The sequence below is a fragment of the Corythoichthys intestinalis genome, chromosome 16 (assembly GCF_030265065.1).
Source record: "Corythoichthys intestinalis isolate RoL2023-P3 chromosome 16, ASM3026506v1, whole genome shotgun sequence".
Classification (NCBI taxonomy): domain Eukaryota; kingdom Metazoa; phylum Chordata; class Actinopteri; order Syngnathiformes; family Syngnathidae; genus Corythoichthys; species Corythoichthys intestinalis.
Window position 1 is genome coordinate 22,380,268 of NC_080410.1, and position 27,982 is coordinate 22,408,249.

The 27,982-nt window shown below is 39.8% G+C and overlaps 1 protein-coding gene across 3 annotated transcripts in view; it reads right to left on the bottom strand.

Moving 5' to 3' along the window:
- Positions 1-27,982, bottom strand: part of kcnh6a (potassium voltage-gated channel, subfamily H (eag-related), member 6a) — a 69,357-nt gene that overhangs the window by 26,308 nt on the left and 15,067 nt on the right. For all 3 annotated transcript variants that reach the window (XM_057817115.1, XM_057817114.1, XM_057817113.1), the window contains exon 7: positions 536-961. In XM_057817115.1, coding sequence (XP_057673098.1) covers positions 536-961 — 426 coding nt within the window. The remainder of the gene's footprint in view (positions 1-535; positions 962-27,982) is intronic.

Genomic DNA, 27,982 nt, shown 5'->3' on the forward strand with positions numbered 1-27,982 from the left:
AATTGCTGCCATAGTTGATTTCTTTACACCAAGCGTTTTACCTATTGCAGATTCAGTCTTCCCAGCCTGGTGCAGGTCTACAATTTTGTCTCTGGTGTCCTTCGACAGCTCTTTGGTCTTGGCCATAGTGGAGTTTGGAGTGTGACTGACTGATGTTGTGGACAGGTGTCTTTTTTACTGATAATGAGTTAAAACAGATGCCATTAAAACAGGTAACGAGTGGAGCCACGTTAGACCTCGCAAGATCTTGTTAGAAGAAGTTAGACCTCTTTGACAGTCAGAAATGTTGCTTGTTTGTAAGTGACCAAATACTTATTTTCCACTGTAATTTGGAAAAAAATTATTTAAAAATCAAACAAATTGATTTTCAGTTTTTTTTTGCACATTCTGTCTTTCATGGTTGAGGTTTACCCATGTTGACAATTACAGGCCTCTCTAATCTTTTCAAGTAGGAGAACTTGCACAGTTGGTGGTTGACTAAATACTTATTTGCCCCACTGTAAAAGCGTGGAGTGTATCCACCGTTTCTGTATACCTCTTCTGAGCCAGAGCGGAAGATGAGCAGGTCGAATGGGATGGCGGCAACGATGTCGATGAGGAACCAGCCCTTGAAGTAATGCTGGGCGATGCGGCCCGGGTGGCTGACCACCTCGTCGTTGCGGTTGACGTAAGTGGTTCGGAAGTTGATGAGGATGTCCACAATGAACATGACGTCCACCACCAGGTCCACCACGTTGAGCGGGTTGCACGTGTAGCCGCACGTTCGTCGACGGTCCTCTTCTACCTCGTTGAGAAGGAAGGCGGCCGAGTAGGGCGTGAAAATGGCAGTGTAGATGACTAGCAGCAAGATCAACCAGTCCCACATGGCCTTGAAGGGGCTGTAGTGCAAGATGGTCCAGCGGTGGATCCGCGGCGCCTGCAGCTTGTATTCGGGAAGCACGTCGGCACCCAGCGACAGCACCTGATGAACAACACATTCTTTGGCAACACACCTAAGATGTCGGCAAACATTTCCAAACTAAGAGATACTTCTTGGCTGCTGATTCATGCCTCTGTTGGCTTACACTGCCTTTAACGTCTCAGCTGCCTTTGATGGCAGTGGACACCCAATTCATTTGAAATAGATATACAATCGATTTGAATCCCTCTATTTCCAATGTGTTAATCGTGTGATGTAGGGAACTGATCAACATAAAAAATACTATTTGAGCCATGCGTGTTTGTAATATTATGGATACAATTCAGCAACAGTGTCAGGTTAAAATATTAGAAAGTGCCACTCTATCATGAAATTGTGACCTGATGTAACAAATAGAAATAAATTAATGGTAAAAGTGTACTAAATGAAATGCTCAAAACCAACATACACCACCAAAGCAACCAATTTCAGAGCATCACCAAATTTGAAATTCCTTTTCTGACCTCAGTGCCCTTAGACCCATTGCCCCAATATTTACGTAATTACTACTTCGGTTTCATATTGATAACAATGTTCTCCAAGTTTGACAATATCCCTTTATTTGTTCTTGAGTTATATCGTGAAATTCCTTCATTGACCTCTGAGACTTTGAACTGCATTACCCCAAAATTAATTCAACTCTTCTGGTTCATATTAAATAATCTTCTGCAAATTTGATAATAATACCTTCATTCGTTCTTTCATTTCATTTTCATTTCATTTCATTCGTTTATTTCAGGCCATGATTCCTTGTCAAGACAGCAAATATATACAGCTCATACTATAATCATGTAACAAAAAAGAGCAGCAAAACTAAGTAACATTGCAACATCAACTACATGCCTGAAAATGAGTGGGAAGAAGAGAATTTATTTAATCCCACCCCTATTCTCATCTAAGAACAACAACAACAAAAATCTTGCTACTTCCTTCCAAAAATGTAGGCAACCAAAAAAACAGTCCAAACAGTTTTGCACATATACATTTTTGTAACAAATTTTGTCCCTTGTGATGAAGTTATCACAGGTAACACCCAAACCAAAACAATTTCATACCAACATGGTAGATGAAAGTAAACCATACCAACGATGGTAAAGGCCACACACACAGGACAAACAACAATAACTATACCAACAACGGTCACGGCCAATATACCAGCAATGGTAAGAACAACCAGCACTGATACCAGAACAATGTATTGATGTAATTAAGACCTTTTATTAGTATACTGTGACCAGACCATAAGTTTGTATAACCTTTTAAATCTGTAGATAGTTTGGCATTGCTTGTGTTGCATTCACAGATTATTCCAAAGTTTCACTCCTCACACAGACACACAAAAACTTTTACGAGTTGTTCGAATTTTTGGTAGCTATTAAGAAATCTCCATATCCTCCTAAATTATGACTTCTCTCTTTCATTGTAAAAAAGTTTTGCAATTTAATCGGTAATATTTTGTTGAATGCGATATAGAGGATTATTGATGTATTATACTTTACAAGATCGTTAAATTTTAGCAGCTTCTATTGAATAAACACATTTTGTGTGTGAGCCAAATGCCGAACTTATGGATGATCTGCACGGCCCGTTTCTGTAAGGTGACTAAAGGATTTATCGTGCTCTGATAGGTGTTTCCCCAGACTTCAACACAATATGAGAAGTATGGGAGAACCAAAGAGCAGTATAAAGTGCGGAGTGCGTTCTCGTCAAGGAACTGTTTAGCTTTATTTATAATTGAGAGACTCTTGGAAATTTTTGTTTTTATATGTCTGATGTGGGGTTTCCATGTCAGTTTACTGTCAATTGTGACACATTCTTGCATTATCTTGAACACAAACATATAAACAAACAGACAATGGGCAACAGTAAAAATCAACATTAAAAAAGATGAAAGACAACAGCATGAATATTTTTTCAAAAACTTAAAAGAATATATTAACATTGTGGAAAAAGACAATTGAAAATCAATTAAATGTCATAAATTTAAAACAAGAATCCTATTTTTCCAACCAAAACAGCAAAACTGAGAAAGTTGAAATGTTATTGTTGAGATAATTATCGGGGTTTGATTGATTAAATGTTTGCTTGGTTGGTTGATTGAATATTTGCTTGTGCTCATATACCTGTATATTTTTACTTATATATTTGCTTGTGCTCATATATACCATAAATAATACATATTGCCATATTTTTCTTACCTATATAACCAGTAAATTATTATTGCTTGCTATACCAGGTTGTAGTATAATGCTTAAGTGTTACAAAGAGTAAAAGAGGGTCGGGGTGACAACTGTTTTGCTTCATGGCGGCATCATTGCGTAACTAGACCTTCCGAGGCATCCTCAGCACCTGGCGTCTGGACTTTCATCTAGACCTCCGAGGACAATTTTCCATCCGAGGACATCTTCCATGGCCGCAGCGTTGCATAACTAAAGTGTCTGGATTATTTTGACTGTTTATATGATTATTTTGACTGTTTACATGTTTGTTTACATAAGCTCTTGCTTCCACACGTTGTATTCACTTAGTTCCACCTACATGCACACACATATCCAATCGAAAACCACATGGGTGTCGCCAGCTTGCTTTCCCCTTCCCTCAGGACGACATCCATCTTGTTCAGGGAAAACCCCTAAATAAAATACCAAGGAGGTTTTTTGTCCTTTCGATCAATTTTGTGACTCACGAGTCACATTTTTGTTCTCCTTGGCCAAGAAAACTGAGTGTCTTCTCTCCTTATTTTTGGGTAATTTTACATTGGACTTGACAGTTATCAACAAAAAAATCTGTTCTTTTTGATCTCATAATGATTAATGAAATTTCCATGTCAGAATCCAAATAATGTTACTGGCCAAGTACATTAAAACACACAAGGAATGAGGCTATACACTGCGGGCCATAAGTATTGGAACCCCTGCAATTCTGTCAGATAATGCTCAATTTCTCCCAGAAAATGATTGGAATCACAAATCCTTTGGTAGTAATATCTTCATTTATTTTGCTTGCAATTAAATAACATGAAATAGAATGATTTTTTTTTTTTAAAATCACTATCATTTTACACAAAACTCAAAAAATGGGCCGTTCAAAAGTATTGGCACCCTCAGCCTTATACTTGGTAGCACAACCTTTAGACAAAATAACTGCAAACAACCGCTTCCGGTATCCATCAATGCGTTTCTTACAATGCTCTGCTGGAATTTTAGACCATTCTTCTTTGGTCAACTGCTCCAGGTCTCTGAGATTTGAAACTGCCATTTTCAGATCTCTCCACAGGTGTTCTATGGAATTCAGGCATGGACTCATTGCTGGCCACTTTAGAAGTCTCCAGTGCTTTCTCTCAAACAATTTCCTTTTTGAAGTGTGTTATGGGTCATTGTCCTGCTGGAAGACCCATGACCTCTGAGGGAGACCCGGCTTTCTCACACTGGGCCCTACATTATGCTGCAACATTTGTTGGTAGTCTTCAGACTTCATAATGCCATGCATACGGTCAAGCAGTCCAGTGCCAGAAGCAGCAAATCAACCCCAAAACATCAGGAAACATTCACCATGTTTGACTGTGGGGACCGTGTTCTTTTCTTTAAAGGTCTCAATTTTTTTTTTCCCCCCACCGTAAAATCTATGGTTACGCCTTTTCCCCAAAAAACTCTACTTTTGTGTCATCTGACCAGAGAACATTCTTCCTAAACATTTTGGCTTTCTCAGGTAAGTTTTGGCAAACTCCAGCCTGGCTTTTTATGTCTCTGGGTCAGAAGTGGGGTTTTCCTGGGTATCCTACCATTAGGTCCCTTTTCATTCAGATGCCGACGGATAGTACGGGTTGACACTGTTGTACCATCGGACTGCAGGACAGCTTGAACTTGTTTGGATGTTTGTCGAGGTTCTTTATCCATCATTTGCACAATGTTTCGTTGAAATCTCTCATCAACTTTTCTTTACCGTCCAGATCTAGGGAGGTTAGCCATAGTGCCACAGGCTTTACACTTAATTGATGACACTGCGCACGGTAGACACAGGAACATTCAGGTCTTTGGAGATGGACTTGTAGCCTTGAGATTGCCCATGCTTCCTCACAATTTTGCTTCTCAAGTCCTCAGACAGTTAGTTGGTCTTCTTTCTTTTCTCCATGTTCAATGTGGTACACACAAGGACACATGGCGGAGTCAACTTTAATCCATTTTAACTGGCTGCAAGTGTGATTTTGTTATTGCCACCACCTGTTATGTGCCACAGGTAAGTAACAGGTGCTGTTAATTACACAAATTAGAGAAGCATCACATGATTTTTCAAAGGGTGCCAATACTTTTGTCTGGCCCATTTTTGGAGTTTTGTGGAAAATGCTAATGATTCAATTTTTTCCCCCCATTCTCTTTTGTGTTTTTTCATTGCAATCTAAATCAATGAAGATGTTACTACCAAAGCATTTGTAATTTCATTTTCTGGGAGAAATTGAGCATTATCAGACAGAATTGCAGGGGTGCCGATACTTTGTGCCAGCAGTGTATCACAGAAGTACAGAGAGCCATTTAGGAATGTATGGATGTCACCAAAGCGGGGGTCAGCAACCTGCGGCTTTAGAGCTTAGTGTAGCTCTTAAGCGCTACCCTAGCGGCTCCCTGGAGCTTTTTCAAAAATATTGGAAAATGGAAAAAGATGGGGGTGGGAAATGTATTTTTTTGGATTCATATGGTTTCTTTGGGAGGACAAACATGACACAAACATTCTCCTAATTCATTAATACAGGTAGTCCCCGGGTTACACCGTACTTGACTTACGTGATTTCGAGTCCGCTAGCTTAAATATTACAAATGCTAATGTATTTACAGTTCTCATAGCAAATCACTCACATGTAACTCCACAAACTGCTGTAAACAATTACAAATGCATACACAAAACATATATTAGTTTAAACAACTTACAGCCTGATATGGGCTAAACCAGAGTGGAGTTATCCTTTATCCGTGTCAAACGTCTGAGTCTGCTCTTCAGTAATACAAGGCGACAGTCCAGCCAGACCCAACGCTGCCACCACAGATCAGCGTATCCTCTGTCGTTAAATAAAATACAATACTTTTGTACTTTTGGGATAGTTATTTTGAGATTTAGGTGTATGTAAAGGGTTAATTCCGATTTATCCAGAAATTCGGGTTACGTCGCCAGCGTAGAAACGGCAGTTGTTCGTGACCCAGGGACTACCTTTACTGTATTGTAATGAAGTTAAACATCGTACAACGGAGTATTCACATGGTGCGTCATTCTCTACAGGATACGCTGCAGGGAAAATAAGCTTTTAATCATGAAGGCTCATTATGTATTTGTAGCCAACTTCATTATTTTGATAGTAGACTAATATAGCTAATATAGATACAAACAGCATGTGTTGCCTTCATTAAAAGGCTTTTATTTTTTTGCGGCTCCAGACATATTTGTTTTTTATATTTTTTGCTCCAATATGGCTCTTTCAACATTTTGGGTTGACGAGCCCTGACGAGTGCAACGGTATAGTACAGATGGCCTTGAAAATCATTAGAGTTCTTGTCATAACTGCTTAAAAAATGCTGAAAACATCGTATGAAATACTCTAATTTCTAATCTTTAAATGTAATACTTTTGGTAAACCAAAAAATTTCACTTGCGTTTTGGGATTCTACTGACCGGTATGACAACCAGATCCTCTGCCTCCAGCCCGCCATCCGAGCGTGCACCCCAATAGCACGACAGCAAACTCCTCCAAAGCCTCCATAGCGCCACCTGCCTCATTCCTTCCTCTTCCCTTTTCCCCTGCATCATTTCGTGTTACAACTGACCCTAACCCTGAATCCAAAGCATATGCGTTCTCTGTCGACCTCTCCACAGTCAAAATGATTCTTGCTAAAAACGGGAGCACTTTCACCTGCTTCTGTCCCGACCATGTGACCCAATTCTGGTCTCGACCATTCTGACAGGCAATAAGTGCTGACATCAATTGATCGCCACGCGCATTTGCTAGAGTGAGGATGCGAACCACCACGGGACAGATTATTGCACAGGCTGGACCCAGAAGGGCCTGGAAATTTATTAAAATGTTCATTAGGTAGTAAATTTTAAAGACGAAAAAATGTTCAGGGCTGAAAAAGATTCAGTATTCTTGGTTTGCTGAAACCTTTTCACATCACTGGAGGTGCAATTTTTCATTTCATTTTATATGGCTCATGTCTTTAATGACAAGAAATGCCAATTTGGAAATGAAACAATGAGGACAAGAAGGAAATCCTGCACTGCAAAAACATCTCTTTAAAACTAGTTACATTCCTTTGTTTTCAGTGTAAATCTAGTAGAAATAAGTGAAATTATCTGCCAGTGCTTCAAGTGAATTCTACTTAGATTTCTTGGAATAAGAAAAATAGCTAGCTGAAAATAAACTTAACAGACTTCTTTTAAGCAATAAATTAGTATATTTAGTCTTAGAAAAAAGATTGTTTATCAGAAATATTCTTAATACAAGAATAGATATTGTTGAAAACATTATTTGAAAGCAAATGTTTCTTGATTGAGGTGAAAAATAACCAACTTTTATATCAGTGGTTCTTAACCTGGGTTCGTTCGAACCCCAGGGGTTTGATGAGTAAGTCGAAGTGGTTCGGTGAAGGTAAAAAAAAGAAAAATCAGAGCCCTATTTTCGTACGCTGATTAAATCTAGGCAAAGGGGCTTTTTTTTGACCAGGTTATGGACTGATTTGCTCCCAATTTACAGGCTTAATCCTTTTCTCTGAACTGCTAGCCCTCGATCTGATGGGAGGAGGAACTGGTTTGCTCAGTGGAAGGTTGACTTGCACTTGGTATGATGGAATACAACAGACCAATGGGCAGCGTGGTCTCAAATTTTGACCTGTTTATAAAACATGCTGTCAAAATGAGAACAATATTGATGGGGAATTTTCAAAAATATTAGCTTGCTATCGTAGATATCCATTTTGAATTTGAAAAAAGTTGCTTTATTATCTAATTCCGAAGGTTTCGGTGAATCCACATGGGAAACTTGTGGGGTTTGGTACTTTAGCAAGGTTAAGAACTACTGTTTTAGATGTATGGGCTTAATAACAACAAATACCGCAATTTTTGGTAAATAAAACGCAATTTTTTTCACTCATTTTGAATCCTGCGGCTTGTGCCTTGCAGCTTTATTTGACAGGAATGTCATAAGACTGTCATAAGACCGTCATAATTTTGACATGACACTATGATGGGCATTACTGAATGGTTATGACAGATATCATTAAGTGTCATCCGGCAAATTATGTCACTAACTCCATTTACGTCCAGTTTGGATTCTTTACATCCATTCAAAAGTGAGATCATTTCCCAGATGACACTATATGACATCTGTTATAAGCATTCACTAATGCTCATGACAGTGTCATGTCATAATTATGATTTTCTTATGACAGTCTCATGGTGCCACTGTAAAATAAAGTGTTACCAAATATCATAACTAGAAATTAATGAAACAACTGGGACAGTAACTGAAAAAATAATTTGCACGGAACATGAATTTTGTTTGTAGCGCCGCAGTGCATGCTAGGAGGCATGTTGTACGACAACAGTGTTGACAGCAGGTGGCAGCAGAGGTTGACTGTCTCCCCTAAGGAAGCAGTGAAGGCCAAATGAAGCAAATTGAAGCAATGAATGTTTGCAGCCAATTGGTTCAAAGCTTCATGGTGGTTCGTTTGGTTTTATGACAGTCTTATGATGCCACTGTCAAATAAAGTGTTATCAGTTAATATCTTTTGGTGTAAATATTCTGTAATGCAGTGAGGACAACTGCGGCTTATAGTCCGGTTCGGCTTATCTATGAACAAAAGCCGTTTTCGTGTCAAATTTGATGGGTGGTGGTTTATAGTCAGGAAATTACGGTCGTAATATTTACTTAAAGTAGCTGGAATAATCTGACACATTAACCTGTTAACTAATCTTTAACACTCAAAACAAGATGGAGAAAATTATTTGACTATATTTAAGAAAAATAATCTGATTAAGACATTGCAAATTTGCATTGCGCATGATGGAAAGCAAAGGAAAAACTCAATTTGGGCAAATAAAATGGGGGTAAGAGTGCCTAAAACATATTTTAGGGAAATGAAACCAGGAGCAACGGAGCAAAAATTCAATTCTGGCAAGAAAAACCTGCGATATGAAAGCTGAGTAAATTGTGGCCAGCTAAGCAAAAACAATTTTTATAAGCAAATCGAGAAGTGAAGCCAAGATGACAGTTAAGGCAGGTAAACCAGAGGCAAAAAGCAAAACTGAAATGTGAAATGTGTACAAAAAAGTAAAAAACCACAATAAAATATGGGCTACACAAGAAAAATGGGTAACACTTTATGATAACTATTCGTTTTACTAGTAAATAGATCATTAGTAAACTGATGATAAATGATTTATTGTAGATTTGTGAAGTATTTGTTAACAGTTTGTTAAGCATTTACAGGGTGTTCTTAACGTGAAAAACAGTTTGTGTAGAAACGTTTCAAGTTTTTGTGTGTAACGTTTGGCATTTCTGTCTTTTCAGGTTAAGAAATGCCGTTCACTTCAAAAGAAGAGGCATTTTGATAAGGCATTTTGCAGGCAGCGCTCATGTTGCACATTTATGAAAATCTGCCATAGAACCAACAAATATTTGTACTTTTCTTTGTATATTTAACCAGTAAAACTTATGACCTTCAACATAAAGTGTAAATAGTTTTATTAAGACCCATCAACTAGCATGGGCATTTAGAATGGGGTCAACCATATTGGAACACCCTGTAAATGTTTAACAAACTGTTAACAAATACTTCACAAATCAACAATAAATCATTTATCAACAGTTTACTAATGATCTATTAACTAGTAAAATGGATAGTTATTATAAAGTGTGACCGAAAAATGAACAATTCCAAAGATTAAATTGGGAGCAACTACGCCCCAAAATAATGTGATTATGTAGTGGTACTTCATTTTACGAGTGTAATTCCGACTGAGCCCATAACTCAAAACACTCGTATGTCGGAATATGAGAAAGTCACAGGATGCTTGGCACATTTTGTGTTGATCTCTACAGCCATTTGGCAGCAGAGTTTGATGCTTTTCATGTCCCGGCCGTAGTCATTTGCATTGTACTTTGCATGATGTCATCCATCATGAGAAAGCTCAACCGCTGCCTCCGACATGACCATTGAAGTCTCTCCCAGGAACCACAAAAAGCGTATTAATGTTCTGTTTCCACTGGCTGAGCTCCTAGCTGACAATAACCATCTTATAAAGGCACACACATAATAAAAAGAGCTTGACTATATTTGGGAACAAATCGAAATAAGGCCAGCAAGGGGTCATCGAAAGCGACGTTTGTTGACAGAAGCCAGTCGGTGTCACTTTTTAATCTGCTTAAGCGACACTCCGGGCCTCGCGGGGGGCGCCGAAGGGCCGCTCTGACCTGATGAACACTAGGGGAAGGACAAAATGCTAATGAGAGTGTAAACATAAGGTTGACTCATCCAACAAGTTATTGATGTGCTCTGTTTTGTAATGACCATCAGAATTCCCCATCGCACGCAACCCGTCAGCTCATTATAATTAACATGGCACCAGTTCGAGCTGCTATGGTGCTCTTGTGTTAGTCTGAAAGGAAGAAGTCATCATTGATATGTCACAGTTTCTGGACGAATACAGGGGGCAACAAAGATTTGGTAGGTAAAAAAATATATATAATAGAAAGCAAAAAAAAAAAAAAAAAACTCATTAATGTAGGTAATATGTCGAAAACAGACAAAAAACAACTAATTTGGGGAGAAAATGGAGCATTTGTGCAAAAGAAACAGGGGTAACAAGAACAATTGGGAGTCACAAAGCCAAAATGACAAATTTGGCAGAAAAACCTGGCGCATCAAGGCCAAAAACAACAATTTGGACACATAAAATAGGTCCAAAAAAATTCAAGAACACCAATTTGGGCAAGTAAATATGGACTAAAATAGGCAAATACAGCAGTAAATTGTGGTTAACAAAGCCAAATTGGCCAAGTAAATATGTCAAAAGACATTTGGGCAAGTTAACACAAGTGGAAAGAAAGACCAAAAAAGTAGTTGATCTCATGTAGTCACGTGTTAACAACCTGTCCTGACTTCCTGTTGCTCACCTGTGCAACTCCATATAGAAAACAGGTGCATCTGAAGAGCAATTTTTCAGTAAATACATGTGGGTTGAGTTTTTAAAAAGAAAAATACTCACAGGTTGTAGTTTCTGCTTGAAGCTCATTCTGAAGTGCACTTCAGGCAAACCAGACCAAGAGAGAGAACGATGGCGACCTCTGCCCGTACATCTACATTTCTCCCTCCCTAAATTCTTCCCCCCTTGCTCTCTTTCCCTCCCTCTCTAAGCCCTGAATGAGGCCCAGCCCAGACATTAAAATTGGCCCCACGTGACGAATCACAATATGGGCTGGTGAAATAGATGGAAACAGTTGAAATGATGAGTTAAGGAAGGCTTTTAACTAAGAGAGCACTTTTAAGAGTATTAAATGATAAACTTTTGGCAACAGACTCTGGCAAGTTTGTTGTTTTAGTTCTTTTAGATTTATCTGCAGTATTTGATACCATAGACCATGAGATTTTAATTTCTCGTCATGAGCACAGTGTGAGCAAGGTGTCGCTCTTGAATGGTTCAAGTCGGATCTAAATGAATGGAGTTTATGTGTAAAAATTGGCAATTTCATGTTCAAAAAGGCATTGCTTCCACACGGGGTTCCCCAGGGATCTATTCTCGGCCCTCTTTTATTTTCACTTTATTTATTGCCTCTTGGTTCTGTTTTTAGGAAACATGGTGCAAAATGGCACTTTCTGTCAACTCATTGAATGCCTCAACGATATAAAGTTGTGGCTTTCACTTAACTTTTTAAGTTTGAATGAAAGCAAGACTGAAGTCATTGTGTTCGAACCAAGTAGCCAGGCCTCCCTAAATGTTGACCTCGGTTCATTGTCTCCGTTTCTTAAGAACTATGTCAAAAATCTGGGGGTCAAATTTGATTCTGATTTTAAATTAGAGAAGCAGATTTCTTGTGTTCTATGGGACTGTTTTTATCAGCTTCGCCAGATTGCTATTGTGAAATCTATTGTTTCACACTCTGATTTGGAGAAATTGATTCATGCTTTTGTCATAACTCGGCTGGATTATGGTAATTCTTTGTATGCAGGCGTCGGTCAGGCTGCACTGGCCCGTCTGCAACTTGTACAAAACTCTGCTGCTTGACACCTAACTAGAACCCGCAGGCGCAAACATATCACCCCGATTTTAGCATCTCTTCACTGGCCAGTACACATTACCGGATACATTTTAAGATCTTATTATTTGTTTTTAAATGTTTGAATAATCTTGCGCCACCATATCTGTCAGAACTGCTTCAGACTTACAGTCTAACCAGAACCCTCAGATCAGCTGACCATCTGCTTCTAGAAGTCCCAAGATCAAGGCTGAAGCTCAGGGGTGACCGTGCATTTGCGGTGATGGCGCCCAGGCTGTGGAACCAATTACCACTTACTATCATACAGGCCCCTTCACTTTCGGATTTCAAATCTTGCCTTAAAACATTTTATTTTTCTTCAGCTTTTAATGTGCAATGATGTTTATGACTTCAACTTTTATTTTATTTTTTTATGTGTTTCTTTTATCTTTGAATGTTAACTTATTTTGCTGTTTTATGGTATGTAAAGCACTTTGGACTCCTTTGCGGATTTTTTAAATGCGCTATACAAATAAAGTTTGTTGGTTGTTGGTTGGTTGGTTGGTTGGTTGGTTGGTTGGTTGGTTGGTTGGTTGGTTGGTTGGTTGGTTGGTTGGTTGGTTGGTTGGTTGGTTGGTTGGTTGGTTGGTTGGTTGATTGATTGTAACTTGAGAGTAACACAGATGAACCCTTTCAGGGACAGTAGTGGTCAAAAGTTGACACTTAAGACTTTTAACCCTTTATAGGGCAAATGACTCTTCTGGGTATCTGAAAAAAAAAAAAAAAATCAGCATTCTATTCTATTCCTATTTGTTTTTATATGATTAATCATGACTGATTTTGTTGGTTTTGAAATTGCAATGTTAAGAAAATTAATTAATTAAAATTAATTAAAAATAATTAAAATGAGAAATTCACTCTGATTATGCCCCCAAGTAACACTCTAAAATATATTTTTTTAACACATTGCATGCCATTGACAGTGATAGACATCCAATTCATTTTAACTGGAAGGAGAGACTGTGAACGCTCATCTTTCAGTGCCATTGACGTTCATTCGCCCCTGTGGGTCAAAATGGATTGGACGTCTCGCGCCATCAATGGCAGACAGACGAGTTAAAGCAACGGTGGGAAACTTTTCAGTTTTGGTCAAGTTTACTGATGCGGGTGGACAACAGTGATAGTGTTTTGCCTTATGGAAGACTGCTTTTCCCATGAAGACCAGCGCACAGTGTTGTAAAATCACGATCCCACGATCGCCTGCTGATGGATTAAACGACATTTCTGTTTCCAGTGGCTGAGTGAAGGATGAATAGTAATCGGGTAATGAATCCAGTTGTGGCTAAACAATAGCATATGACGATGTTGATAATAAGAAACATTTCATTTTGTACCGTATTCAACCACCAGCCCATCGACACCCCCACTCAGCGCTGACGTGTTCGGTTGAAAAGGGGGGGTCACGCCAGCAAGTAAAAGCCAGGCCAATGTTTATTCTTGAGTGTCCTTTTATCCTGGTAGCCTCGCTTTTTCTTTGTCTCCTCGAACAAAACTTTTTGTCTCTTGTTTCTCTGCCATCTTTGCAGAATTCGCGCTAAAGCGTTCGCATTGACTTTCGCCTTTAAAACGAAGTGGCGTATGCCGTGAAGCAATTAGCACATTTGTAGTTAATTTGTGTGGCAGGGCACCTGCCACCCTCCAAGTTAATTAGTGCCGGTGAAAGTGTTACAGACCCCCTCATGATATATAAGAGGTATCATTCAACTAGTTGTCAGTCGACATATCATCACAAATGTTATGAAAATACCATATTGGCCCGAATATAAGACGGTGTTTTTTGCATTGAAATAAGATTGAAAAAGAGGGGGTCGTTTTATATTCGCGGTCTAGACATTATACCCATTCACGACGCTAGATGACGCCAGATCTCATTAAAGCGATGTTCTGTTAGGATAGATCTTAGCTACTCTCCCCATTCACGACGCTAGATGGCGCCAGATACCATTGAAGCGATGTTCTGTCATGACAGATCTCAGCTACTCTCAAGTTTAACCAGTTTGCATTATTTTATTGCAATGTTTTTCCTTATTCAGATTTGTTTCAAGACTACAGTTACAGTTAGACTTCACTTTGATGGTTAATGCAGTTATTGCAATTTTGTTGTTTTATCACAATAGATTGGTTTATTTACATTTCAAAAACCACAAGCCATTCATTTATGAATGTGATTGCACTTTAGTTTACATATTTAAATGTTCAGATATTAAGATTTGAATGAGGCAAAATAACATGCTTTTTCTCTCAAATACATTGTTATAATCATTTGTTTCAGATGTACTGTAATTGTTTTCTGTATACAAATTAATTTGGTGTACAAAAAGTCTTTTTTCAAACTTGAGTCTTGAAAAAGAGGTCTTATAAGAGTCTTATAATCAGGGCCGTCTTATATTCGGGCAAATACGGTAGTTTATAAAAGTTGAAAAGTTACCTAGTGTTGTTTTAAATGATTGTGGACATTCTAACCAAAACGTTTAGTACATATAGGTTCAACAAAGCCAAAATGGCAATTTGGAGTGATACTTGATCGCATTCATTTGAATTAAGATAACTTTTGCTTTTTTAACTGATATTCAAGTGACTATGACAGCAAAAAGCAAGTTTATTTCATATTTCACGCGGTATTTGATACTCCTGAATGAAATGGACCGCTTTGATGTGTGTGGAAGCGATTGATTTATATATTCAATTTTTTTAATCTCGCGCCATGAAAATGAGTGACTTCCTGGATTGAGGAAGAATGCGAATGTGACGTCACCCGGGTCAGCATCTCACAATACAGCATTGCTTAATAGCATGCAGATGGACTGTGGATTCCGCTGATTTTGCGGATTAAATTGTTTATTTTTCGCATCCCGCCAGCTAAATGTGCTGCAGGTTTTTGATGCTGCACCAGGGAGGGACGTGTGAGCCTTTGTAGGTTTCAAAAAGTTCTGGTTTACTGTGGAGATTGGCCAAAACAAGTCCGTCAACTGAGGGACCATTGGACTTCCGAGGAAGTGAGTAAACTACATGTTTTCTATTATGTCAAATACTGGGATCATAGCACTAATGCTCCTTGTCCACCGAGGCCACTCGGCCGACGACTGGCAGCTTCGTGTGCCCGGCAATAGACCACTATCCTTGGGTTGGGCTCAGGCAGCCACACGCTCCTCTGGCGTCGGCCAGTTTGTCCGGCGGTCATTCTCCAGCTTCTTCCCCAGCAACGAGCACTCCTGCCCGCAGCAGGGGCCGAAACTTGCTCGCCGCCGGAGGCAGGCCGATCGGTGAAGCTGTCACCCTCACCGCCGTGTGTGACTTGAGTTGGGGTAGTTTTGTGCTGTCTTTTATTTTCGACAGGCGAAAAAGATTGGAACAGCCGCTCAAAGGATATTCTCCAGCTGCTTCCTTGGCAACGAGCACTCCTACCCGCAGCAGGGGAACGACGAGCTGTAACTCGCTCGCTGCCGGGAGGTTGGCCGATTGGTGAACCCCACCGCTGTGTGACATGATCCGGGGTAGTTTTGTGTGATTTTTCGTTTTTGAAAGGCGAGAATAAGACTTGGAAATGCCGGTCGGGTCAAGTTAGCATGTCGGCTAGCTGTCACTCCTGTTTTGTTTACACTCTTTTCTCCATCTCCGAAGCCAGGGCAGGGAAATGACAAAAGCCGGACTAACTCCAGTGGCATAAAATACCGTTCGGGAGGTGCATGAAGTTTTGACCATTGTGCAGTAATGTTGCCATGTCGTACTGAATAAATGCATTTCTAATATTTCATATTCCATTTATTCTTGTTATTTGTCATGACCATACGATTTATTTAACAAGTGGGGAAAAATACTTCGATAAAAAGAATATCCTGTGAAAACATTGGAGTAGAGACATTGAAACGTCGCATTATCCTCGTTCTGAATCTTCCCCCTCAATGGGCTGAATTCTACATCAGATGAAATCGTGACCCTGCCGACGTCATCCTCCAGCTGGGGACGCTAGAGCGCAATAATGAGAGGCGGGGCGAAACGGCAAATTAAAAGACTAATTTCTCGTCATCTGTGCTTTGCCAAATTGGTCGAAGTGTCTCAAAATGTGATTCTAATTCACATAATAATGCTTTTTAAGATTTTTTTTAATCCTGTCACAGGCACTTTAACTGAACATTATGCTCCTGAGATAGCCAAGCCATTAAGAACCTTTTAATGCATTGAGTGCCATAAAATTATGCTAATTCATGTAACAACGTGTCGTGTTGTATTTTAAAAACACATATTTGAAAGTAGGGAAATTATTGGCACTTCCAGGTAAAATCCACACATTTCCTTTGTGGAAGCCAGGGGGTGCCACACACACAACACACATACCCCCGCACACACAGTCCCAGGCGTTCCTGCTCGATCACGCTATGACAATGCAGACCGATCGATAGCAGTGAGGATCAATAGCAACTTTCATTTCTGTTTTGTAAGTTGTCAATCGAAACTCAATTAAGCAGCTGGCAATTTTATGGCGTGACGCAAAAATAACACACATAAAGGCAATTTAACGTCTTTCTCAGTGTGACGCTGCTGTGTTGTTTGCCTGCAAGTTGTATTCATGTAAACGTTGTCCTCAATGTCCATTAGCTCAAGAGGCCAAGGTCAATGGAAGAGAAATGCCAGCCAGCCAGGCAACATCGCTCGATCGACCTACGCAGAGGCTCTTCGCTCGCTTTAGCAAGTAAACCACAGAGCAATCCAGACGAGTAAATAAATACAATTATTGCCATCTATACTTTGGGCAACAAAGCCAAAATGAGAGGTTTTACACCAAGTACTGCCTTCTATTCGAAGATGTGCAGCTCTTCATCATTACCAACATCAAAATACAATTTTGTATTCAGCCTAAAAGTTCATTAAAAGTAAGACATAGTTTATCTTATAATAAAATTTAGGATACAAATTGCGCATTAACACTAAATAAAGGGAAAACAACAAACTCGACAGTACTTAAAGATTTTTTTCTGTAATGCATGAACTTAGAAGTTAGTTCAGTTTTAAATTACCGTATTTTTCGGACTATAAGTCGCAGTTTTTTTTCATAGTTTGGCTGGGGGTGCGACTTATACACTTGAGCAACTTATGTGTGAAATTATTAACACATTATTATAAAATTTTACATGTTATTTTGGTGTTTTGGAGTGACACTGATAGTTTGGTGAACTTGTTAGTATGTTCTTTATGCTGTAATTACAGTGGGGCAAATAAGTATTTAGTCAACCAACAATTGTGCAAGTTCTCCTACTTGAAAAGATTAGAGAGGCCTGTAATTGTCAACATGGGTAAACCTCAACCATGAGAGACAGAATGTGGAAAAAAAACAGAAAATCACATTGTTTGATTTTTAAAAAAATTTATTTCCAAATTAGAGTGGAAAATAAGTATTTGGTCACCTACAAACAAGCAAGATTCTGGCTGTCAAAGAGGTCTAACTTCTTCTAACGAGGTCTAACGAGGCTCCACTTGTTACCTGTATTAATGGCACCTGTGTTAACTCATTATCGGTATAAAAGACACCTGTCCACAACTCTCAGTCAGTCACACTCCAAACTCCACTATGGCCAAAACCAAAGAGCTGTCGAAGGACACCAGAGACAAAATTGTAGACCTGCACCAGGCTGGGAAGACTGAATCTGCAATAGGTAAAACGCTTGGTGTAAAGAAATCAACTGTGGGAGCAATTATTAGAAAATGGAAGACATACAAGACCACTGATAATCTCCCTCGAACTGGGGCTCCATGCAAGATCTCACCCTGTGGCATCAAAATGATACCAAGAACTGTGAGCAAAAATCCAAGAACCACACGGGGGGAACTAGTGAATGACCTACAGAGAGCTGGGACCACAGTAACAAAGGCTACTATCAGTAACACAATGTGTCGCCATGGACTCAAATCCTGCTCTGCCAGACGTGTCCCCCTGCTGAAGCCAGTACACGTCCAGGACCGTCTGCGGTTCGCTAGAGAGCATTTGGATGATCCAGAAGAGGACTGGGAGAATGTGTTATGGTCAGATGAAACCAAAATAGAACTTTTTGGTAGAAACACAGGTTGTCGTGTTTGGAGGAGAAAGAATACTGAATTGCATCCGAAGAACACCATACCCACTGTGAAGCATGGGGGTGGAAACATCATGCTTTGGGGCTGTTTTTCTGCAAAGGGACCAGGACGACTGATCTGTGTAAAGCAGTACTTCTCAAATAGTGGGGCGCGCCCCCCTGGGGGGGTGCAGAGCAATGCCAGGGGGGGCGCATGTGACCTCGGGGAACATGTTTTATGTGTTTTTTTTTTTTTTTTTGCCGTACTGGAATAAAGTGTACTTGCACATCCACTCAGTAGGTGGCAGTGGCGCTCTCATTTTCAGAATGCGCGCAGTATTTTTGAACTAAGGAAGAGCACTCAGCACACACAGACAACAGATATGAAGAGCAGTGTGCCACCGCCGTTTTTGAAAGCCGTTTTCCGACCGGACTCACTCACGCAGCGACCCACTGTCTTGTCCGGTTCTCACGTCGCCGCCCGAGAAGTGCCATTTTCGGCTTGGGATCGTCACGACAACTGCCCTCACCTACGGTTCTACCTCGGCCGCCGTGAATGCGCTTTTTTCGTGCCGTTTGCCTTTTAGCTTTGACTTTTAATACAGTGGGTGATGATGAAAGACCACTGTTTACTGTATCTAAAAATAATTATAGCAGACAGCAAGAAGCCAAATCAATTAAGACGCCACTTAAAGACATTAGACCCCAATCTCATTGTTAAGCCGCTTGATTTTTTCAGTGAAAACGTGCCGAGTATTGCCAACAATCGTCCTGCTTTGTCAGTGTTATATCAGTAAGCCAGTGAGCATTGTTAGCATGTTAATTGAAAAATAACTCCACATCATTGCAAAGGAGGTAAATACTGTGAGCAGCAAAAATAAAAACTGTCCTGTCCAAGGACACCCCCCCCCCCCCCTTTTTATTCAGATTTGTTTTTTCGGTCAAATTTTTTGGCACATTGTCCTCATGAGTGAATGTTTCTAATCAATTTTAATTTGGTATTATTTACTGATTTTATTACATTTTATTTTTCTGTATCAAATGGTCAAAAATGTACCTTGAGTGTATTTTTTAGTTTGGATGTGAATTTTTTTTTTTAATTCAGGCAAATTGATGCACATCAAGTCTTCTCTGTTACAAACAAAACAATGTTAATAAAGTTATACTTTATTATAAGTTGATCTACGTTACTTTTTTTCTTTAATAGAAAAAAAGGACACAATGTTAGGCAGATGCGTATTTATAATAGTAATTTTATAGACAAATGATACTATTTACAGTGGCGGCAGAGAGTTTGGGGGGGCGCGAAACATTTACGTCTTCCTTGGGGGGGCGTGACAGAAAATAATTGAGAAGCACTGGTGTAAAGGAAAGAATGAATGGGGCCATGTATCGAGAGATTTTGAGTGAATACAAAGCAAGGGCATTGAAGATGAGACGTGGCTGGGTCTTTCAGCATGACGATGATCCCAAACACACAGCCAGAGCAACAAAGGAGTGGCTTCCTAAGAAGCATTTCAAGGTCCTTGAGTGGCTTAGCCAGTCTCCAGATCTCAACCCCATAGAAAATCTCTGGAGTGAGTTGAAAGTCCGTGTTGCCCAACGACAGCCCCAAAACATCACTGCCCTAGAGGAGATCTGCATGGAGGAATGGGCCAAAATACCAGCAACAATGTGTGAAATAGTGTTGTATCGGTCGCGAACGATTCGTTCTTTTTGAACGAATTGTTTTGGTGAACGAGACCGAACTAATCATCATCTGCACTGATTCGTTCTATGAAGGTGGTGCTTGTTCGCTGCGTGGGAGGGCGTTGAGCAAGCGGCAGCGTCTTCTGACATCGCACACGACCAATCAGACGCCAGCCTCATTGCGGGCAGGGGAGGGAGCGGAAACAGAATCAGGGCGTTTGTCACTCACGTCCACGTGTGGCCAATAAGCAGCCAGCGTGCAGGCAGGGGGGCAAGACTTAGTTTTGTCACTTCCCGTTCAGTGACTCGGTCCTCCGGTTCCTGACCTAGCTTGCTGCTAACTTGATTTTCCAGTAATGACTATGTGGTGAACGAATCAGAAAATGAAAGGAAATGACTTTGTCACATATTTGTTAACGTGGAGCCTATCAAATGCTGCTCAAACAGACAAAAACACCACACAAATCTAGCGAGCATTGTTTAGAGTAGTACTTTTCTCAACAAACTCGTGACTGCCTATGACGACATACTATCAAATTTACAGTAATTTAAAACACGGGTAGCTACGAGGCAAGCAAAAGCTGAGCTGCGGTCGCGTGACGGCAGTGAAGCGGGCAGAGAACTGTCACTATATGGAGGCTTCATGGCAGCGATATTTACCTCATATGTGCACAGAAAAAAATATTTAGTATGATCACCATGATACTGATTTGCAATGAAACTGTATATACATGTCAATTTTTTCCCGAGTGTTTTTTTTTTTTTTTTCGTGTCAGCGTGTCGGGTGTTGGTTGGTTTGACAAATTATGTCAATCCGTCCATCATGTGCTACTCAAGCGCCCAAAACAACGCACACAGACACGGGAGATGTCGCAATATGTCTACATTTTTCTTAACAGACTAATGAGAGTAGAAAGGCGACATCGTAAAGAGCTAACAATTATTTCTCGTCAGCATTTGACGATCTGAGATGCGGGGACGACAGAGGAGCTGACCGGATTATTTTATTTATTAATACCAGTGCAAAAAAACAATATGATCACCACAATACTGATTTGCAATGAAACTGTATATACATGTAATTTTTTTCCGAGTGTTTTTTTTTTTTTTTCGTGTCAGGTGTTGGTTGGTTTGACAAATTATGTCAATCCGTCCATCATGTGCTACTCAAGCGCCCAAAAACAAAGCACGCGGACACGGGAGATGTCGCAATATGTCTACATTTTTCTTAACAGACTAATGAGAGTAGAAAGGCGACATCGTAAAGAGCAAACAATTATTTCTCGTCAGCATTTGACGATCTGAGATGCGGGGACGACAGGGGAGCTGACCGGATTATTTTATTTATTAATACCAGTGCAAAAATTCAACACGATCATCTTAATACTAAAAAACAAAAATACAACAGAGCGAGATGTAAATATGATGTGTTGGTCGTTCCATATTCAGAAATTAGACTTTCGATGTATTTTTATTTTCCTGACAGCAAACATGCTGTATATGTGATTGTATGTGTGATCAAGAACCTGCTAAAGAAAGTCCGTGCGCCCCCGCCCCCTACTCCCCTCACAAAAGGAAAATGTTTAACCGTGTCCTAAATCGAAATGCAAGCACGAGCCATGACTTTGAGCCCATAGAACTAGGACAGACGACGCGGAAGTTCTCCCTCGCTTTTGCAGCAGCAGGAGGGAGACGAGGCTGTCTGTGAAAGCAGAATGATACCGCCTGTCACTCATTTCTGAAACTACGACGAGTGGTCAATGTGGAAGAGAGGGAGGGACCAAGCAATGTCACTTCCCGTTCAGTTATACTGCGAAGCGGTCTTTGGTGATTCGTTCGGCAACGTCACTTCCCGTTCAGTAACCGAACGATTCGTTTGGGCGGGGAGGGAGATGAGGGGGGCGAACGATTCGTTGAACGATTTGTTTGAACGAATCTTTTTACTGAACGAACCGGAATGGATTAGTTTACTCAAGTGAACGACAAATCTCGTCACTAGTGTGAAAAGCTTGTGAAGAGTTACAGAAAAACGTTTGGCCTCCGTTATTGCCAACAAAGGGTACATAACAAAGTATTGAGATGAACTTTTGGTATTGACCAAATACTTATTTTCCACCATGATTTGCAAATACATTCTTTAAAAATCAAGCAATGTGATTTTCTGTTTTTTTTTTTTCCACCATCTGTCTCTCATGGTTGAGGTTTACCCATGTTGACAATTACAGGCCTCGCTAATATTTTCAAGTGGGAAAACTTGCACAATTAGTGGTTGACTAAATACTTATTTCCCCCACTGTATCTGAATAACTCTTAATAGCTATGTTACGTTAACATACGGGCCACGTTCACATTTTGTTGTTCATGCATCATGTAACATTATCATACTGCACACTGATTCAGCATGTTGTTCTCTATTGTATTTGTTATTTTAAATAGCCTTTCAAGATGACATATCTGTTCTATGTGTTGGATTTTAACAAGTGAAATTCCCCCCAAAATGCAACTTATACTCCAGTGCAACTTATCTGTTTTTTTTCCCTCTTCATTGCGCATTTTTGGGCTGGTGCGACTTATACTCAGGTGCGACTTGTAGTCCGAAAAATACGGTAAGTACAACTGAATTTTACTCAGCTGATATATTGTAACGCTTTAGCCAGAGGTGGGTAGTAATGCGTTACATGTACTCCGTTACATTTACTTGAGTAACTTTTTGAAAAAAATGGACTTCTAAGAGTAGCTTTATTTTACTAAGCTATACTTTTTATTTTTACTTGAGTAAATTTGTGAAGAAAAAACACGCTACTCTTACTCCGCTACTTTGAGCTACACAAGAGTCGTTACATTTTTCCTCTTTATTCTACATATTATATATATATATATATTTTTTTTTTTTGTCAGTGGTGCCAAGTAGCTGTAGCAGCTGTAGTAGTAGCAAGTATCTCTGATTTCACCAATGAGACGTCGCAACAATAATCACATGACTCCATTATACCAATCAGACGGAAGCTTGCCGTTCTATCTTAACTCCAGCCTGTTCAATTATGTGGTGTCTTTAAAGCACTGTAAAAATTGAAGTATTTGATAGGGCGCTGCCCTCAACATATGTCGAAAGCACGGATTTTAACCTCTCTCCCAGTTTTTATTTGGCACCAAATGACCACAGAAAACCGTAGATATGATCCTTTTAATTTCAAAATAGTAATTTTGAATGAACTCTTCACTATTCAAGCTAATGAAGTCAGTATGCATCTCGCCTAATGTAATTGTTTTTCACAGAAAAACGCTGACAGTTAGTTTTGCCTCAGATAATCATGGACTTTAACTGCCAACAATAATCATGGACTTTTAACTGCCAACCAGCAAGGCTCATGAACTTCTTATCTGTACAGCATATAAGCAATGCCGAGCTCTCTGTTCAGTGTGCATTTCTCTACACAGCTTTTGTTCTGTCATTGAATGCACCCAAAAATTTCTGAAATTAAAACTGCGCAGTAATGATCTCTTGCTTCCAGTCTTTTATTTAGCAATCCAGTCTAGCCGTCTCACCTGAATTGAAAACGAACATGCGGAGGACCTGAAAGACTGCCTCCAACACTAGGAACTATTTTTTTTCCACCAGAGGGCACTCATGCTCTTTGGACGAATAATGCTTAATTTATGTAATTTTTTTCTCTTGTCAGAATGATTTTTTTTGTTTTTGTTTTTGTATTTCTTCGGCTTAATGTGGTTATGTAATGGGTTACTGTGCAGTATAATTATTATAACAACAGTTCATATAAGTATGAACTGTGCTCAGAAAAAAATACCGTTGTTTAAAAAAAAAAAAAATCCAACAAAAATATAAGCAGTTACTCACAATGTTACTTATAACATGAGTATTCTTTTCTTCAAATACTTTTCTATTTGAGTACATCTTTTTGGACAACTACTTTTACTTTTACTTGAGTAATCTTATTTTGAAGTAACGCTACTCTTACTTGAGTAAAAAAATTTTGCTACTCTACCCACCTCTGGCTGTAGCCTATTACAAAAAAAGTCGGATTTAAAAGGCGGATTTAATGCAGATAATCCTTCAGAGACAACAGGTGGAACACAACCCACATTTTGAGAACCTCTATCACTTGAATGATCATCCAGTGCCGAAAGCACCAAGGCATCACATTGAGAAGTTAACTGAGGTCGAAAAAGACAAACTGACATATACACCGGGGGCAACAAAGCCAAATTGACAAGTCAACAGAGGGATAAACATTATTTCATAACTCAGAATATTCACCACTGACTGCATATACAGTAATCCTTTTGTCCTGGCACATGTCTGCTTTTCTTGATAATACAAGAGCTTTCTTGTATCGAGGTGGTTTTGACACTGGAACGTCGTGGACGCGATGCAGTGTGCACGGCGTGAAGACACATGTCACACCTCAGGTGAGATTATTCCTTCCCGCACGTCATCTAGTGGCCTCGCCGAAAAGCCACAGGCGATCTTCCATTTTTAGACACACAAGTGTGTGAGTGCATATGTGTTTGTGATTGCATGAGAGCGACGATACTTAATGACCTGAAGCTGTCTCTCTCACACACACATAAATGCATGCACACACACAGAGGAAAAAAGGAAGGTTTTTTTCCCAGCAGGTGGTGGAGGAGCAGAAAATAGGAATCTAAATGTCACACTCACCTCCAGCTAAAAGATAAATGACAGCAGGAACGCTCAAAAGATCTCAGTGAGTACTTGTCCCTGCCAAATTACTGCATCCAAGTCCTTAAAAGGTAAAAGCACCTCAATTTTCACCAAATATATACAACTAAGGAATTGGATCACAGATTACAAAGATGGTTCTGACCATTCTCAATGTGATTTTTGACATTGTTTACACTGTCATTAATTCATTTGCTCCCAAAAACACATAAATATGTTATAATTTTAATTGTTTCAGTGTCCCAAAAACATATTTATACGTCTTTTACGTTTTTTTTTTCTTCACAAGAGACATCTGTAGGTTCTGATGCAACTTCGCTCCAAAGCACAATGCTGAAAAAGCATTTCAAAGCAATAAAACTGGCCACTGGTGGGCAGTAGTGCATTTGGTAAGACCCTCAACCCGATTCAACAGAAAGTACGGCCGGGGCGCCGGCAGAAGACGACCGAATGGACGACCAGGAGGACGTCCAGGATGCCAGGTGCTGGAATTTCAAGCAGGACGACCGGGAGGACGCCCGGGATGCCAGGCGTTGGACGATCGAGCAGAACGACCGCGACCACCAGTGCAGCGGACGATGCCGTTGAGTTTGTGCTGCTGCCCGCGCCACCGTGCTCGGCCGCTCGCGTCCCCCGCGACCCTCCATTGTCCCGCGACTCAGCTGGAAACGCACACGGCCAAACCAGTTCCCCCCAGGAACACCACATGCCCCACACAAGTTCCCCAGGCGAACTCAGCCACGAGGCAGTGGTCACCACAAAAGAACGACCCCAAAAAAATCCATCTTGATGAGACAGGCGGCAATGAGGGAAAAATTTACCCCGGCTGTCGCAGCCGCAACAGCGTCATCTCTCAGTTCAATAGTTTAGTTATGTGTAAATAAATTGTTACTTTTCTATCAAAAGCTTTTTGTCTTGTTGTTTATGTTATTTTGTAGAAGGAAAACATTCAGATGTTTGGGATAACACAAAAGCAAAAAAAAGCTGTGTTAAAGTCAAAGTTATGTTTGAAATGTATGCTTTTACAAAAAGCTCAATTTCAATTTTTTTTCATCAGAAATTGGAAAATTGCTCAAACTAAGTTATTTTCTAATGCTGATTTCTAAAGAATGGAAACAGATATGAACTAACCTTTTTTCCTGCTGAAAGAAGAGAGTCTAATCTTTCTTTTTGTGGGTTCCATGTTTGTAAAGCAATAGAACAGCGTTTTCTGTGGGCCTTGCAAAATCAGTCAAAATCCAGTAAAACAGCCGGGAGCGAAGGGGTTGCACCAGTAAAAATGGCTGGGAGTGAATGAGTTAAATCCTCAATCTGGTTCAGATACGGACTACAAATTTTATTTGATATGGTTTTGCAAATGTTTTCATTGCAAGAACAATCAAGAAACCTCTGCCAAGGATTAAAATGTAAAATTTTAAGACTTCACTATCAGTTGACGAGACAGCTCCTACAGACATTGCGCCAGGTCTTCCTGTAGGGGTTCGGGCCAGGCAGAGTGTCGTGGAAGCTTTCCCTGCGATAAACTCAAACATATGCTGCGTTCAAACGCTGGATTTAGGTGGAAAAGGACGAAAGTTTAAGTGCATACAAGCAGTCAGGTGTGTCTATAAAGAGATTTGGTCGAGCATTCAAGGTAATCAATATATAAAATAGCACCATGCATGCACTTTGAAACGTTGGAAAAAATATGAAATGAATGGAAAAAATTAGCATAAGTTTAGCTTGAAATATTTACGTAAAATGAATGATAACTGCTCGTTTTTATAGTTTTAAGCAAAAATCTGGACTTTTTTACGTTCATATCTATAGAAATTCCGTGATTTATGCATTTATTTACAATAATTTTCAACTTAAAAAAACTCTTTGTTTTGTGATGGCCGCCATGTTAGATTTTGTATACATACACAATAGCGTAACTTTACATTCAAATAACCAGGTAATTTTCTGCAAACTACCGTTTTTTTTTTTCTGCGTCCATACAAAATGTTATCTACATGTTTTTAATGTAACATTTCAATCTAAAAATGACGGGGGTCAGATAGCTGGCAAGACGTGCTGAGGCAATAGTGACATCGCAATTCAACCTAAATAAGTTGTGATTGTATGTAGAAAAATGCAAAATTTGCTTTTGTTGAGTACAATTAAGATGACTCAGCATGCTTTCCTCAAGTATTAAGTTTCTGATGTGAAAGTAAGTGATTTATTACCTATCGAAAACTTGCACTAACTGCTGGCCAAAAGTATTGGCACCCCTGCAATTCTGTCAGATAATGCTCAATTTCTCCCAGAAAATGATTGCAATTACAAATGCTTTGATAGTAATATCTTCATTTATTTTGCTTGCAGTGAAAAAACACAAACGAGAATGGAAAGAAAAATAAATCATTATCATTCTCTACACAAAATTACAAAAATGGGCCGGAAAATCATGTGATACTTCTTTAATTTGTGTAATTAACAGCACCTGTTACTTACCTGTGGCACATAACAGGTGGTGGCAATAACTAAATTACACTTGCAGCCAGGTAAAATGGATTAAAATGGACTCAACCTCTGTCCTGTGTCCTTGTGTGTGCCACATTGAGCATGGAGAAAGGAAAGAAGACCAAGGAACTGCCTGAGGATTTCAGAAGCAAAATTGTGAGGAAGCATGGTCAATCTCAAGGCTACAAGTCCATCTCCAAAGACCTGAATGTTCCTGAGTCTACCATGCGCAGTGTCATCAATAAATGTGAAGCCCATGGCACTGTAGCAAACCTCCCTAGATGTGGACGGAAAAGAAAAATTGGCGAGAGATTTCAACGAAAGATTGTTTAGATGGTGGATAAACAACTTCGACTAACATCCAAACAAGTTCAAGCTGTCCTGCAGTCCGAGGGTACAATAGTGTCAACCCATACTTTCAGTCGGCGTTTGAATGAAAAGGGACTCTATGGTAGGATACCCAGGAATACCCCACTTCTGACCCAGAGACATAAAAAAGTCAGGCTGGAATTTGCCAAAACTTACCTGAGGAAGCCAAAAACATTTTGGAAGAATGTTGTCTGGTCAGATGAGACAAAAGTAGAGCTTTTTGTAAAAAGGCATCAACATAGAGTTTACAGGAAAAAAAACGAGACCTTCAAAGAAAAGAATACGGTCACCACAGTCAAACATGGTGGAGTTCCCTGATGTTTTGGGTTTGCTTTGGTGCCTCTGGCACTGGATTGCTTGACTGTGTGCATGGCGTTATGAAGTCTGAAGCCTACCAACAAATTTTGCAGCATATTGTAGGGCGCAGTGTGAGAAAG